General features: G+C 39.5%; 1 protein-coding gene and 1 long non-coding RNA gene across 2 annotated transcripts; one reads left to right on the forward strand and one right to left on the reverse strand.

The window, feature by feature from the left end:
* Positions 1-4,736: 4,736 nt before the first annotated feature.
* On the reverse strand, positions 4,737-5,258 carry LOC134138492 (uncharacterized). The gene is made up of 2 exons (XR_009957906.1): positions 5,140-5,258; positions 4,737-5,046 (listed from the first exon to the last, which is right to left on the reverse strand). It is a non-coding gene; the product is annotated as an uncharacterized LOC134138492 (long non-coding RNA).
* Positions 5,259-9,419: 4,161 nt separating this feature from the next.
* Positions 9,420-16,017, forward strand: FAM89A (family with sequence similarity 89 member A). The gene is made up of 2 exons (XM_062573668.1): positions 9,420-9,684; positions 14,047-16,017. Exons 1-2 carry the CDS (start codon positions 9,436-9,438, stop codon positions 14,203-14,205), a joined length of 408 nt encoding a protein of 135 aa, XP_062429652.1. The 5' UTR covers positions 9,420-9,435; the 3' UTR covers positions 14,206-16,017.
* The last annotated feature ends 1,021 nt before the right edge of the window (positions 16,018-17,038 follow it).

Here is a 17,038-nt window from a genome sequence, read left to right on the forward strand (position 1 = left end):
ACCTCACCTGAAATACAGAACAGTCACAACTCTGTTTACTCTGAAAATAGAATAACAATTGCATATTTGCAATAGCTATGGTTAGCCTTTATACATAGTTAGTGTATTTACATGTCTGTTTTTGAGAAACTGAGAGAGAGAACATTTCCTCTTGCAGACTAGAATAGAGCAGAAGTGGTGGACTGAGATTTTCTCTGCTTTCAGTTGTATTTCAACACCTTGTGATGTCCCAGCTGCATAATCTCTCTGGAGTTTGCAGCCCAGCTGTTGGAGAATACTGTCCTCAATCAATGCAAACATTAGAGAATGAACAACCCACTTTGTGTAGTCAATGTCCCTGCTTGGCTCCCTCAGCCAGGTCCAACCTTCTTCTGCAAAACACTAACACCTCTGCCCACCTTCAGTGGGAGTGAAGCCTGAGTTCTGTGCTGAACTCGGCTACTCGGTGAAGCGCAACCCTTTGCACGGGGTAGAGCGAGGCTTCTGCCTCCTGCAGAGAACAAAGTGAGCTTGTCTTGGAGAGGTTGAACACCACTCGCAGAATGAACAGGACATGCCTATGCCTTCTATGTGGAGCTTATTTCAGTTTGAAAACCTAACCCAATCCCCTCTACAACTGAAGTCAGGGAAGAGACTGTCACTGATTTTAATGAGATTTAGATACAAAATTTTGGGGCTGGTCTTAGAAATGCCTAGAGGTCTCCTGAACATACCAGGGGTATTTATAAGTTATTACTTGTTTATTTTCTGTTCTATGATAGTTCACCAAAGTGATATAAAATTATCTTATCTTTCTTTAACTGTTTCAAAACAGAATTAGCACAAGGAATGACTTGGCAAGAATAAAGTTTGTAAATATAAATGACTACATCAAAAGAACAGGATGCAAATAACCTGCTTCCAGAACACTGACAGAATAATGTTGATTCTATTTTGGAAACTTCAATAATAATGTTTTGAAAATAAAAGAGCTAGTTTTCTGTTATTTTCTGCTCACAGCTGAAAACTGACTGGAATTATGAAACACATTAAAGTTTTTTCAAGTCACTGAGATTCCCAAAAGAAGTTTAAAAAGCTCAGAATTAAAGAACAATTGTACTCTAAAAAGTGACTATATGAAAATGAAAAAGTGAACTTAAAGCACATATACTTTGCACTACAGATCTTATTTCTCACATTATAGGGGGTTTTGTGGCCTTGCATAAATTACATTGTTTTAACTCTGTTCTAGTTTAAAAGAAAAGCCAAGAAAGTTGGGAGACTGGAAAGGAATATGGTCCTTTTTCTTCTTAGATCTGTAAACTCACAGCTGTAAAAAAATCTCTACCACTTTTGTCTCACTAGCAGGCTTTCAGAAGCAAATGGAAATTAAGTCTGATAGGCCCTAAAACTGATTTTTTTAGGGTGAATTTCACTGTAAATAAATATTCAGCCTAATGTATTTTTTTACTATTAACTACATTTATATGTCAGCATAAAGTTTCTAGTTATTGATGCACAAAACGTACCCAAATAAAGAAACAGCAATCTATGAAACAATGAATTTATACAATGTTATGTTATCAAAAAGTTTGTTTCCATGATAAGTGTTGGAATTGTTAGAAATCATATTTCTGATGGTTCATATTCAGGCACTCTCTATAGAATTCCATGTGCCTTTGCCTATTTAACAAAACATAACAAAGAATTCTTTAGTTATTTCTGCGCTGGCAAAATGATTCTTATTTTGCTGAACTTTTCAAAAATCCATGTTCTCTCCTAACTTGTTTGTATGCCTGCTTATTCACGTCAGTGACTGGTTAAGGCTGGAGTAATTTACTTGATCCAATCTCATTTCCAGCACAGATGTTTGTTTTTTGCAGTTTCCCGTCTTTGTGGATACTAGTTATCACACTTCCCACTGGAGGAGGTTTGTTTTTTTGTTTTGGTTTGGTTTGGGTTTTTTGTTTCCTTTAGGAACCTTAACACACACTGTAGATTGCTTTCTGTTTTAGGCCCTCTCTATGCTGTGTTCCAGCTGGCACCAAGTTGCAAAATGGCAAAGTAATGACTGAATTATTATACAGTTTGATCCTGCCACATGTGTGAGTTGTCTCCAGTGATACAACAGGTGCTTGAAGTATGAGCAGAAATCAGTGTACTTCAGAACAACGCTCACTTGCCAATTACAGAGCAACTCTGAAAAGGAAATGAAGCTGACACGACTTCACAGAGGTACGATGAACTCTGGATCCCCCCACTGCTTTGGATGTGATTCTCCTGGTCTAGGCATCTGTCTGGGACAATGATGTCTGGCTGGAAAAAAATGTGAAGAGTGATGGACTTGGAGAGAACACAAGATTTCAGCCTGTGATGGGATCCATTGGCAGGCAGAGCTAAAGTTCTTGGGTGGAAGGAGGAGGCAGAGAAGCAACCACTCAGCTTGTAGAGCCTGAGAAAGCCATTTATAAAAGCAAAGGAGGAAAAATGAGGGTGAACTGTTTTCACACCATTTGAAACATGAACTGCTTTGATAATACTTCTCTGACAGGTTCATATCAGGTTAGAAGCTGATATCATAGGCATCTATGCGAAAAAAAAGTTATTTGCAAGCATTATGTTTGCTATACATATTTTAGTTTTAAACACTGGTAGTATTTTAAAGTTATTCCTTTGTCTATACCATTATACAAATCTGATCCCACAAACTGACTAAGGCACAGTCTTATTGCTGTTTAGGAGTCATATATAAAATGCTGCAAGAAGCAATGATCATAGTTCACCAAGTAGAACATCTACCTCTGAGTCAGTAATTACTGAGTGCCCCTGCATTGAGTTTAGGGGTCACTGGGTTGCTGAATGTGCTGTTCTTGTATGAAATATGAAACAAAAATTCTAATCACATGTTGGCCATTAAATAACTGATGACAGTTTTCATCAGAGACTCACAATAGCTTTGCTCCTCTACCTGTGCCAGGTAATTACATTCTATCTACCTAAGTGAACTTTCAATTACACAGAGTACGTTTCTCCTCTAAACTGTTTAGAAATAATTTCATGCACTGTTAAATTATTGCTCTTGGCCTACCTCAGAACTGGCTGAATTTCAGTATTACGTAAAGACATTTAGGTATATGCGAGGATATCTGACTGTTGCTCCGCAAGCTTTGGCTCAGCCTCTCTTCAGGTTCAGAACTGTGTGTTCTCAGACATACACTCCAGCCTTGTTAATTCTGTGCAGAGCTGCTGGAAGGAAGAATATCTACTCCAGTCTACCAGTCATTTCCCCCTTGTGACAGGTTGAATAGGAGTGGAGGCTGTTTTCACCACCAGGTAGTATTCTAGTCTAGGCAGAAGGTGGTTTGTGATAATGGAATTTGATTTACCTGAACTGAAGGGTATTAATTTTTTATGGCCTCAGATTTGCATTTGATCATTCAGTAATTCATTGCAGGCACAAATGTGTCTAGCTGCATTTGTGGAAGAAAAGGGTCATTTTTCAAGAACACAGGTACATCTGAATATGAAATTATGCCATCCAAGAGCAAGCATTATAGCCATTCATAGCTGAAGAGAAGTATTCATCTTGAGAGCAACATAATCTACATCTGTCTTATGGGGCTATGTTATCTAACACATTTATGTATTCAGACAGTTTAAAATAAACATTTACACATTTATTTAAGGGAGAACACACAAGAAGGAAGCAAGAAATATGATCTCTTTGTTAATATTAGTTGAGCATAGTAGTATATAGAAACTTCCCTATTTGCTTACAATTGAATATTAAGTACATTTTGCAGAAAAATAAATAAATCTGTTTGAAAAAACGACTACTTCTCCCCACTCAAAAATGCTTCAAGATAGATATCAAATTGCTAGAGAGTCTGAAGATTGTGTATTCCATAAGCACAAATCATCCTCACTTCTTCCGCACATCAGCAGTCATCTCTTTTTAGTAGCACTTAATTTCTGCCATACAATTTTGCCTGCAGATTTAGAACTTCCATAATTTTTACCTCAAATGACCTCAGCACAGCTTAGAGAACATCCTCAAGGTTTGACCCCAATGCAGATCTCACTGAAGGAAAGAGTCTGCTCAGTGTCACTAGGATAATAAGACAAATACCTTTAAAGCCTGTAGCTCTGATCTCCTGGCTATCTGCTTTCAGTAATCAGATTCTGGAAAGCTGTTACTGTAAGTCAAGTCTGTACTGTTAAGAGTAAGAAGCTTGTTGTTGTGAGGCTAACACACTGAACTGAAGAGCAACAGTACCAAATACCCCTCAAGCTGTCATTTTGAATAGACCAATGTTTTTCTACCCCAAAGCATATCAGAACTGTAAAGGCACTTTGAAAGTCCTTTTTTTCTTTTGTGTTTCTGACATAGTAAAAAAAGACTAAGGGAAGATTTTCAAAGCCATTAAGAGCTGTGTGTATGAGCTAGTTTATTATATAATTATCTAACAAAATTCTGTTGTGCTCTTTCATGCCTGTGATTTTCACATAATACTGAAATGATTAATTCCTACAACAGACCATTGTTTCTCATTCCATTTTTGTGGATTTGTTTTTAGCAGCTGATATGAAACACTAAAATGGCTGTCCTTTGTTAATTCCACAGAAATTCTGAAGACAAGGACATTGCAGTAATATGAATATGGTGTGGTTTAAATGACAAATCTTTTTCTAGTAGAGCTAATGTAATGAGGAAAAATCTATGAGAGTGGGGAGATAGAAAGAAAAGACTGATACTGTTACATTTACATCTAATTTAATAATGTGAGAGGACAAAGTGAGGAGATTTTAAAACCAGTGTTGCAGAGCACAGTGATGTACTGTGAAGAAGATTTATGGTTTGATCTAAGGTTAACCAGGGACATAAACAAAACAGATTTTGGCATTATCAGGAAAATAAACGGTTGGTTATCTCAACTATAAGTCCTACCAATTTTACTTGCATTATCAGACCAAGTCCCTGTTTCTTCTGGGCAGCATGATCCTTCCTATGATCCTAAATCACAAGTTCTGATATGAAAACACAGACTGATTTTTTTTCTTTTCTCTCTGCAACACAAAACAGAAGTATTTGGTAACTGATTCCAATGCAAAAATCAGTGTGAGAGGAGAATCACATCCACAGTCATTGCAGAAACATACCTGGTTATTTGCCACATGCACATGCTCTTTGGATTTTCCCACTGCCTCTCGCTGCTTTATGATGGGCATAAATTATTTCAAAAATTCATATCATCCTCATTGTGAAAAGGGGTCTCACACCTAGATGGGAGAAACAGAGCTCCAGTTTGAACAGCTGCCATCTGCAAACAAAAAAAAAAAAAGAAGAAGAAAACACCTACATGCACATTACAGCTAGCTGCAAGGTGCCTTCAGTGGTGAACTTGTTACTCATACACACTTAGAGACCTCTAAGTACCAGTCCCTACATTTAATCCCTTTCTGATGCCTGCTTCCTTCTGAATCTATTGCCCTTGCTTTGGACAGTCCTAACCAGCTTTCCACAGTACCTAGCCCTCCTTCTACAATTTCCTTCTCTCCTCCTTTCCCTGTTTTCAAAATTTTGCTCTTTTTATTTTTTATGAAAGAGTAAGAATTAGCAGTCTGACTTCACTACAGAGGGATAAAGAGCAGATTTAGATAGCAAAGAGAAGCTGAGGAAGACAACAGTGACAGTGCATGTGTGCCAGCTGGAGAAACAGGGACAAAAGCAAAAGGCAGGGATAGGAACTAAGGGGTCAGAAACAATAAGCCAAGTGACAATGATGTGGAACAGGGGCCGTGCAAGGACGAGGATAGGAACTGGTGGAAACAACAGTAACAAAGGCAAGAGGAACAGGCTGGGAGAACAAGTGGTTTTTAACCTCAAGAATACATTTCCCCAAGAATTTCAAGCAGAAGCCTGGATCCCCTCAGTATTCCTGTGTTTCTAGCAATTAATTCTGAACCACGCAGTGAAAATCTGAGGTGTCTTTCTTGGGTGTCTATGTGGTAGCAGACCCATATAAAAGATAACTTAAACAAGAGAGACTTGTGCTCTGGGTCTAAGGATACCAGCCTTGCTGGGAGTATTTTTGGTGTCAGTTATGTCCAGCAACTTCCAAATTCTCCTCAGTCAAAAGGACTGCATTTCACATCATTTCCAGAACATCAAGGAACAGCATGATCTCTGTACTCCCATACCAGGGAGGGAGACCACAGGCCTCACGAGAAATAATGTGGTCAGATTTTCAGACTACATGAGAAAATGGAAAAATAAAGCACATACCACTAATTATCAATTTGTTTTCCATATTTTTCCATAGTTTGTGATATCTGGAACCTGACCTGTCTTTGCTGAGCAATCGTGATTGCAAGTTAGCCCAATGAGAGACATCCTGCAAAACAAACAGGACTTAAAAATGCTGATGGCATTGACAGCTGAGCTCTGGTGCACCTTGTTTGGCAAGTTTAAGACATCCCTGCAGCACAGTGGACAAAATCTGACCTTAGCCACATCACTGCGAAGTCTGGGAGTTTTAATCTAAATCACTAATGAAAACATCTGAGCAAAGGTGCTGCTCTGTGCAGGGTAGCTTAAACCGCAGGTACATGTCCTTCTGTCAGTTCTGTAGGGGGAAGTAACATTCAATTAAAGGGGCTAAACAGACATTTTGGGTTGCTACATGTTAAACTGCTGCAGTGAGCTTTATTTTCTATGGAAAATCAGCCCTAGGAATCACAAAGCAGGCATTTAAAACTAGTAGCCATTTTTTACCATGAGTAACCTTAAGCTCCTAATGTCTTAGTTCCCTCTGTATAGTGTAATACTATCTTCTATCACAGGGTTGTCATAAAGATGAATTCATTAACATTTGTAAGTAAGTTAGATATTATAGGGAAGAGCATCATAGAAAAGACAGCAAGAAATTAATTTATTAATTAAAGCTACACTGTGATGAATACAGATCACAATTGGAAAGAGGAATACTAGTAAGTGATGTACAAACGATACACAACCATTGTGTCCATTCTTCATGAACGAGGAAAGGAAAAAAATGCCTATGAACACATAATTTAAAATATACCATAAAGCATTTGCATAAGGAAATGGGATGGGATACTTCTATTCTGGTACTACTTCATTCTTTATGGCTTAAATTAGATGTATTTTTAATGTATTTTTAGGTAATGTCTTTAACAAAGGATAGCTAAGAACAGTAATACATTTCTGCAGTTCATTTTTTTAAAACAGCAAAGACTGATGGATTTATAGTTAAAGAAAGCTTACTCCATAACCAAAAGACATAATTGCAAAAGACTTCAGCCTCCATTATCACCACGGCATAACTAGGTCAGACTAAATAAAGCAGTTGATTTAGATTTTAAAAGATAGCTATGAATTTAATATGAATGAAGGTTAGATAAGTTTGCCAACTGAGAAAAGAGTCACTCAGAACCAAAAAAGTAAATCGTTTGACTTTTCAGTTGGCAAAATTGTGCAGCAAGCCAGCATAAAAATTTCTACAATAGTAATGATTTGGCACCAAGATGTCTAAAGAACATGAGTGTAAAAAAATGCGCTTAAGATCTAATATGATCAGGCAAGCATTTTTTTCAAAAAAATGATGATTAACATCATCACCTAATTAGCTCGCCTAATAAAAAAAGAATATTCACAAGCTTTTCCAAACAGCTGTCATCTGATAAAGAGGGGGGTGTAGAATAAGAGCAAATAAATGCATCCACTAATAAGCACAGTAATACAATGCTTATATCTTTAGCAAATGGAATCAATATTTTTGCTGTCACATGCTCTTGGGCTAGAAGGAAGAGGGTTTTGTTCACATTTTTAATTTACAATAGGAATGGTTTTAACTTAATTTAGTTTCATAAAAGCTAAAAGCACTATTTTATCTTTCATAATCAACCCTTTGGGCAAAGTCACATCATGATAAATGGGAAGAAAAAAGATCTTCTTGACTCTAATCTACAAAGCATTAAAATGTAAATCAGATAGTCTTAAAATCAGTCCTGAAGTAGCATGTAAATACAAACTGGCAAAAGATTCCTCCACTGAAGCTGATTTAAAACAATTGCCACAAAGTTTGATAAGATTTAAACCATGAAAAAGCCTGTGAGCCTGGGAGAAAAACTGATAATAATGAAATGGCTTAATTCAAATATTTAAAATGGCCATATCTGGTTATTTCTTGAACAGAAAACTCCAAAATCAAACTAGCTTTGTGGCAACATGATTGCACCTCTACACACCTGTTTCTAACAAACTGGATTTGCAATGGCAATGTGCTCCTATGACTTCAATTTTGTATGCTTCTTTGGTTTTGACTTTTCAACCTTCAGCTCTGAGCTGTTGTAAAAATACTGAAAGATCTTCAAGACCTTTCCGTCAGACTTGGAGAGTGACAGAAACTGTAAAATTAATGTTAGGTATATCAATACCACAAAGAAGTGCTAGCTCTGCTATATTTAAAGTCAAGAAACTTCTTAGCAGAGAAAAGATTAACTTTTCTCCATCTTCAAAAATCTACTTGCCTTGACATTTTGTGTGCCTCATAAAGATGCAAGCTCAGATTAATGATCCAAATCTGGCATAATTCGTTCAACAGATTCCAGAGATGCAGCCCTGTTAGGAAAAAAACACTTGGCATTTGCCACAGATGGCACCTGCTGCATGCTACAAAGAGCATCACTGAAAGGAAGCAGATGAACATACGTTATTTCATGCCAGTCAGAAAGACTTCCTAACTTCTACTTACGCACCACACTGGGTCTTTAGGGGAACCGGCCGTTACCAAGGCCTCTGTCCAGCAGCCAAGCCGTTTACCTTAAAATGGATCTTTTGCAAAAATAAGGCAAATAAAGATGGTGAAGAAACAGCACTTCAGAAGCGGCATGCTGTGGTTGTATTTGTACGACACGGGAGCTCGGGCCATGCTGGCAGCTCCCGGGGTTCCCAAGCCAGGTCGTGTCCTGCCCCACGCGGCGGCAGGGCACCCTTTCAATCACCCTGTCACAAAAGCCTGGGGGTATTTCTCTAAACCAGAACATTTAATTGATTTACGAATAAACCCAGCACAAAAGAGAGCGCGATTCCTAGTGCTGATTGAGTGGTTTCATTCTCAGAGTGGGTACACAGAATCGTGTAGCTGTAGCGCTCAGACTTTTGATACGGCATTTAACAGGGGAGGAGCCCTCCCCTCCTAACCGCGCCGCAGCGGCCGCCCGGCCCGGCCCGGCCCGGCCCACTACCCCCCGGCACGCACCTGCGCTGCGGCCGCCGCCGCCCCGCCGCTGGCGGCTCCTCCGCGCCCGCCCCCGGCGCCCGCGCCGGCCCTGCCCCGCCCGCGCAGCCCGGAGGCGGGGCGGGCTCCGGGCGGCGCCTCCCGCAGCGGGGCGGAGGCGCCTCTTTCGCTCGGTCGCCGCCGCCGCCGCAGCATGAGCGGGCCGGGGCTGCTGGGGCCCGGCGGCGGCTCGGGGTTGCCGCCGCTGCCCAAGAGCCTGAGCGGGCTGCTGAACTCCTCCTCCTCCGGCGGCGGCCAGGGCGGGCGCTGGCGGGACCTGGAGCGGCTCTACGCGCAGAAATCCCGCATCCAGGACGAGCTGAGCGGCGGCGGCCGAGGCTCGCCGCGGCCGCCCAAGCCTCCCAACCTGGACGCGGCGCTGGCCCTGCTCCGCAAGGAGATGGTGAGCGGCGCGGGGCGCAGGCCGGGGCCGCGGCCGCTCCGCCCCCGAGGCGGCTCTCGGCGGCGCGCTGGGGTTTTCCCTTCCCGGGGGCGCCCGCAGCGCCTGCGGCGGTGCCGGGGGCGCTCCCGCCGGCTGCCCGCCCTCCCGCAGGGCGAGGCGAGCTGCAGCTGGCGGAAAGCCGCCTCCCGCCTCAGGCCGCCCGCGGCGGGCGGGGGGCGCGCAGCGGCGGCGGGGCCGCCCTTCGGCCCGACCGCGGGCGGCCCCGGGGGCCCGACGTGGCCGGGGGCAGGAGGCCGATGCGGGCGCGCGGCTCGGCGCGGAGGCGGCGCGCGGCCGGCTGGGGGGAGGGGGGGGAGGGGTCGCGCCAACGGCCGCGGGGGGTGGGGGTGGCGCGGCGCGACCGTTTAACGGCCGTACGGCGGCCGGAAGGGCCCCCCGCGCCGCTGTAGGGCCGCTCGTCCCGCCGGTTAAAAAGAAAAATCAGCTTAGACTACAGGAAACTAACTTGTAGTTACTACCAGCCTATGTAGTGTTTTTTTTTTTTTTTTTTTTTTAATTGTTTTGGCTTTTTTTTTCCATTCCCTGAAAACTCAGGTTTGTATAATGAAGACTTTGTTCAGGGACATCCATTTGAATTTGACACCCATTTCAAAACACTGGAGTTAATATACGGAATAGTTCAAATATATAGTTCATTTGGTTCAAATGAAGTGCACTTAAACATAGTTTTCTTCAAGACTTTGTTTTGATTCTGTAACGTGGCAGTATTACTAAAATTCCTCCCAGCAATTTGGCACACCTTTTGATTAAACGCCAGTCTGGGTGTTGGTGCTTTGCTGATGCCAGATGCAGTTGTAATGACTGGTAAGGAACCTCAGCGTTATGCAGTTAATGTTCTGAAACATACACAATATGATATAGCTAAAAGCTGCCTGCTTTAAGGCCTTCTTCTCATGGTAAATAAAAACAGTTGAACGTAGAATGTTCTGCTGGAAGTCCTTTTTGTGGAATGACAAAGGCTGCTGAAATTTTACTCTGTTGTAGGAGTTTCAAACTGTAGTTTAAAAATAGTTTGAGATGGTTGTATTTCAATGCGAGCTGGCAATTTCTATATTTACAAGAAACACAAGCAGGTATCAAATATAGGGTGTTCTCTTTTCCCTATAGTGCTCTAAAGGGAAACAAAGATAAGATCTTAATCCTTTCCAAAAAAGCAAAGGTAACTCTTGTTATAAAAGTCTGTTTTTCTTAATGAAAAATCAAACGAGATGGTTGTTAAAGTCATTTGGTATTAGGATTCCCCTTTGATACTCTGTTGAGCATAATTTGATGAAACACTTCTGGAGAAAAGATATTTTACCTCCTAACACATTGAAGACTTGCTCATAAAGAGAGCAAGAGTCTCTTCTGTACCAGGTGTGCTTTTTAGTGACCCACACAAATTAGAGACTCTCACATACAAATAGGCTATCTTTCTTCAGGGAAATAATAGCACATTAATATTGAACATTCTTCCTTGGACAAGTCAGAGACAGAATATCTATTGAGCTTATTTTAAAATTTTAATGGTGGATTGGTATAGGGAAGAAGTACTTAGTAGCATCTTCCCATGCATGATCAAGCAAGATATCCTGCATATGTTTCCGAAGATGGGAATGTGGTGGATTTAGGCCCTCTGTAAGGGGAGGGAGGAAATAAAAGGTTGCCTCAGAACTGCAGTCTTGAGGAAAAGAGGTGATAGCATAGGAATGTGCATTAGGTTGTCTTGTAGGTGCCCTGATAAAACTTCAGAGTCAAATGCAGATTAGCCTGGATTAAGAACTTTATGCTTGTACTAGCAAACTTGGACGTTTCTTTGGGCTTCTGCTATCTTGGAGATCGTGCTCAAGAGTTGCCAAGAGCTAGAGGCTGCATTTTTCTTGATAGATTTACTGTTCTTGTTTGATTGATGACAACAGTGATGAACACCTACCAAAAAAAGATATTAAATATAACTACTTGGTGTTAAGGCCACTACATTAATTCTACTGGACAACTTCTAGTTTTGAGATTGCAGAATTGGTCACAGAATATGCTTATGTGTTTTTACCTAGCTGAGATAGGAAATCTGTTGTTAAAGATTGTAAAGCTTTCCTTAGGAAGTGATCTTGTGTCTAGAATCTCATCTGTCTCCAACTTGAATATTTTCTTGCTTAATTCATTACTATTATTTTTAATGGCTCTTTGAACAGTTCTTCACTGCAGTCTTGTTGTCCTTCAAACATTTAGCTCTAATGTAAGTCTGTCTAATCTTTCTCATGTTAATATGTGATAGTATTAAGTCCAGCTTCACAGAATTCTTATTTGAGGTGAGCGATCTGTTTAAATGGAGCAAGAGGAAAGTTCATTAACTGCCACCTTTAAAGGTGGACGTTCAGACTTTATTCTTGGGCAGGTAAATGTTCGTTAGCTTAACAAGTCTAAAGAAATTACCTCGCCAGGACTTGAGTTGATAGAGGTGTTTGGATATAGTAGCAATATCTCTCTACAATATTAAATGTCTTTTAAGAATTTCTGCAAAAGAGGATTTGTACAAATGCTGGTTTCCCCTTATACAATACAGAGAAAGGAAGAGTAGCAGATACATGTGACTTACTTGCTTTGCTTACTGCAGAACTTGTGCTTGAACAACAAGGGGAGAGAAGGTAGTGTTATCCATTAAAGAAAAGGATGGAAATGGAGAAAAGAAGCAGCATAGATCTGTTGTAGAAGGTACTGAATGGCTTGACTATAATTTGATAGCAATTAGTGTAGCATTTCAGCCTTATTCCATGTTTTGGCATTAAAAAGCAAAAGTATTGATGTTCTGATCTACAGGGGACATCATACCTTAGCTTCTTGGCTAGGTAATATATACCGATTTGAAAGATGCTGTATCCTGTTTTTCTGAAATTGGAATGACATTGCGGTGTGTGATATTCAACTTTTTCTTCCTTCCATCTTCAGAAAAATGACCTCATAGGTCATTGTATATTCAAGTTGGAGGAGACTTTAAGAATGCCAACAAAAAATTAACTGCTTGTGGTTTTCTTATGTGTTGAATTTATCTATTCTTAAAATTTAGACATGGAAGGAGAGATTTTTGAGGTAAGAGTTCTCATTCTGTGCAATATGTAGCCTGGCTGTGAAACTACAATACAGATGAACTTTTTTATCCTCTTTCCTCTCCTCTGTTCCCCTATCCCTCATCTTCAAGTATGAAATCTAGCAAAAACTTTTGTTTTATGAAACTGAGGATCACTGGGTTTTGCCTGTCAGCTTAACACTTACTGTAAAATCTAGGCAGGAAGAGCTGCTTCTTAATTTTAAGTCGTGTACTGGTTTTAATTCTTTGCAAGAGAAAAACTAAATTTAGTTTGATTTCATCTGGACAGGTGAAAATGTCTATGGAATTCTCCATTTTGTTGCCACAGAGAGAGGAAAAACTGCTTTGAATTGAACGACTAGCTTTGTTTTACTTTCTAGTGTAGAGTATCCATTTTGTATCTGACATAAAGTTGTGGGCTATAAGATAATCTTTTTAATGTTGCTTCAAGGCTCTGATTATATCTGGGTCTCATATTTTAGAAGCTTGGGACCAAAATACTAGTGCTTAATTACAAAGCAAGCTAATTGATGTAACTTGGGGAGTACCAGGAGGACTCTTGACTAGCACATGAAAATGTTCTAGAGATTTTGCAGACAATAACGCGTGCCCTTATCTCACTTCTACTTCAGTTCTGCTGCTTTCAAGTAGTATACTATATTGTGTTCAACATACTTAGCTTTGTCAAAGGCAAACCAGTCAGCAGCCTATATATGTTGATACAGTAAATTGTAGTAGGGTGGTTTAGCTATGAAGTGGGAATACGGTCATATCTGCAACTTTATACTATATAATTTTTGTTTAAAATTGCCTTGATAGTACTGTGTGAGAAAGACATATACAAAACATGCAGAGATATTGGTAAAGTATGTCTTTTGCACAATGAGGAATACTTTGAGGTTTATATGTAATATTTCAGATAGAACTGCACTGCTAGTTAGTAGTTAAATAGGGCATGGTAATAGGACTAAATTTTGAAGAACACTTTGTCAATGTTGTACTGTATAGCATCACTGTGTTTCTTGTTCTTTCATCTGGTTTATCCAGTGAGATGTCTGTCATCTTAGAAAATGAATTATGATTACACATTTCTTAACTGTTTAATGTAAACAAGACCAAGCCTCTTGTTTAGCCCTGAAAAGTATGTGTAAGAACATCCTACTGCCAATACAATCATAACTGTAATACAAACATCTGTTTTCTTTTTTCCCCCCACCCTGCTCTCCCTCCCCTATCAGGTTGGCCTTCGGCAGCTAGATATGTCATTACTGTGTCAGCTGTACTCCTTGTATGAGTCCATTCAAGAATATAAAGGTGCATGCCAAGCTGACTCAAATGCAGACTGCACATATGCTCTGGAAAATGGTTTTTTTGATGAAGAGGAGGAATACTTCTAGGAACAAGAAGATTCTTCTGTCCTTCTTTCCCTGTAATACCCATCACTAAGAATGACTGGAATCTACATGGATCTCTCTTCTTGTGGGGAACACCCAGCTATCCCAAGTTGTGTTAAATTCTCTTACTTCTAACAGGCTGTCAGTGCAAGTTACACGTGCAAATACCACTTGAGGAAAGTGCTGTACTATAACTTTTGAAGAGTCCTCAAACATGTTTGACAAGAGTTTTCAATTGAATTTGCAAGGTGGGTGTTTTCAACTTACAAATGTTGGTAGCTTATAACTGGAATTTTAATCATAGACAGCAGTGACTTCCTGAGTTAATGATTTCTTAAGCGGGGAGGGAAGCCTCCACTGTGGTGTAAATAGCTATAGATGATTTTTTTTTTTTTTTTTTTTTGTCAACAATACTGGTAAATGCTTTTTGAACAGGTATATGGATGCATTCACATCCTCAGCTCTACTAAGCTAGTTCTGCTCTTATCAGCTGCATCCAGTTTTGTACTGGGCGGATTGTTTACACAGTTCTAAATAAGTTTTTCCTTAAGCTGATTTCGACTTACTTTTCCTTGTTCCTAGCCTAAAGTTCTATGTATGATAGTGAATGTTATCAGCAGCTTTTTTTCTGTTGATCTAATTCACTTTCTTGGTACTGCCACTTGGCATTAACTTTTATACTATTGCCTAGATTTCTCGCATAAACATAGTTCTGTGACCTGCTAAAATCCATTCTAAAATTATTTCCTTAGCTTTTACTATACCAAATAGTAAAAGCACAGATTCAAACATAGTCTGTCTGCCACTATGTGGCTTGGAATAACATAAACTCTTGTGCAAGTGTTCTTGATCATATGAAGAATAAAGAAAACCTCTCATATGACAAAATGGGACAAATTGCAATATTTTATACTGGGTGAACTTTGTTTCTGTAAGGTAGACTACAGCTCTTTTTAAAAATGCAAAATAAGTATTTTGAGCACATACTTTGCATATGTTAAAACTTTTTATACTAACTTGTTCTTTGAAGTATAACTTATTTTTGTTTTCGGGACTTATTAAAGCACTCAGTTAAGTTTTTATTATTTCATAATGTGTATATGTAATGCTTAATTTTCTTGGAATATATGTGTTGCCAACTATCTCAGTCTTTGGCCCTCTATATTTTAAGTAAAATCAGCTCCACGCACATAACTTTAATTTCTTACGTTTAATACTGAAGATTGCTGTAAAGCACAGTGCCTGAATCTTGACACAAGCTAATAATTAAGGGCTTAAATCTCAAAGGGTTTTTGCATGGTTCACATCTGGCACACATTTAGTTTACAGAAGGAGTTGGAGATCAAATTCTGGGGTAACTTCTTTCCTAATTTTCAGTGAAGGCTAGGATGTTGCAGTGGTAAAGCAAAGAGTTTTAGGGTAGTGTTTTTGTTTATTCCCTTTAAAAGACAGCCTATTTTACCTGAACTTAAGGGCAACGAGAGTAAAGATTTTGTGCTGTAACTCTAAGTTCTTAAGCTATTCTGTGACAATGTTTGGATTTTATGTTAAATCCTGATTTAATTACTTTGCTCATCCAAAACTAAAATGAATGATAACACAGATAATCCAAATGGCTATACCTATATTTAAATGAGTTGCCTGTGCTTATGTGTATAAGTTTATACACAACTGTATGCTTTGACTTACGAATGTATCAGCTTTGAATATAATTTGCTGTGCTTTTGGTATTTATATGAGGCTTTTTCTAGTCATTTGAAATACTGTTATTTTCTTGCTCTTTCCCCAAAATAAAAAGCATGATGTTTAGCATAACTTTTTAAAGTTGTGTGTGTTTTAATTTACCATTTCAGTGAATTAAAAACAAAACTGGGACTAATCATCACTTCTGTATGTGAAGCAAGCAATTTTTAAATTACAGCAGAAAAGCTTTTGCCTGCCTATATCTGGAAGAGGAATTTTCTACTTCTGTCTTCATTGGATTTTACTTATTTTTGAATTAAACAGCAAAAATCCCTGTCTCTGCAGGAATTATAGGTTCTGTTCTACAGATTCTTACGCAGTGTCATTCAGTAAGTCCCAGTGGTGCCATCAGAATGTACTTATGCAAAGTTAGAAATGCTTTCTCTTTTATAAATGAAACTTAAGCCTAAAAGGGTTTAAGCTTCAAAGCTTAAAAAACTTTAAAAGGCTCGCAGTGCTAATTCTAGTGTATTGTGCATTGGGGAACTTGGAATGTTTGGCTGGTGTTATCTGTACTAAGAGATGCATAAAAGTCTCAAGGCATCGCTCCCTGACATCATCTGCACGGAAAGTAGGATGAACTGTTAAGACTTATTAAGTTTTCAACATCTTGTCCCTTTAAGTTCTCTTATGCAAGAAGGTGGTTTTACGGCCCATATTCCTAACCCTAATTCAAATACAGTGCAGACCGCCAAGCTAGATAATAACAAATTTATTGTTTTTAAAATGTTTAAGTCAATTAATAGGTGTTTCAGGAAATAAATATTTTTGCACCTGGTGTTTCAGTTGCTAAACTGTATCTCTTCACCACATAACACTACAAAGTAGGGAAATATCTTTGAAAGAAATGTGCATGGTGGGAAAGTACAGCTTAAAAATACCGAGTAATTGTTACATGCAGCTTCAAGTCAGTTTGGTTACGTGCGTGACAGAACAAGCTGAGCTGCTACAAAAGCTTGCTACTCTTTGTCCAAACCACATACCAACAACAAGGCTTTTCCCTCTTCCTCTGTAACACCAATTTCAATTACATGCGACCTTTTAACAACGTAACAAGAGAAACTTTGAAATTTCTTTTGTCCATATTGCACTC

The sequence above is a fragment of the Rhea pennata genome, chromosome 3 (assembly GCF_028389875.1).
Source record: "Rhea pennata isolate bPtePen1 chromosome 3, bPtePen1.pri, whole genome shotgun sequence".
NCBI lineage: Eukaryota > Metazoa > Chordata > Aves > Rheiformes > Rheidae > Rhea > Rhea pennata.

What these genes read in the sequence shown, in the direction of transcription:
- FAM89A (XM_062573668.1), top strand. Translation starts at nt 9,436, where the DNA reads ATGAGCGGGCCGGGGCTGCTGGGGCCCGGCGGCGGCTCGGGGTTGCCG. An exon ending in CCCTGCTCCGCAAGGAGATG is followed by an intron (nt 9,685 to 14,046) that starts GTGAGCGGCGCG and finishes CTCCCCTATCAG; the next exon opens with GTTGGCCTTCGGCAGCTAGA.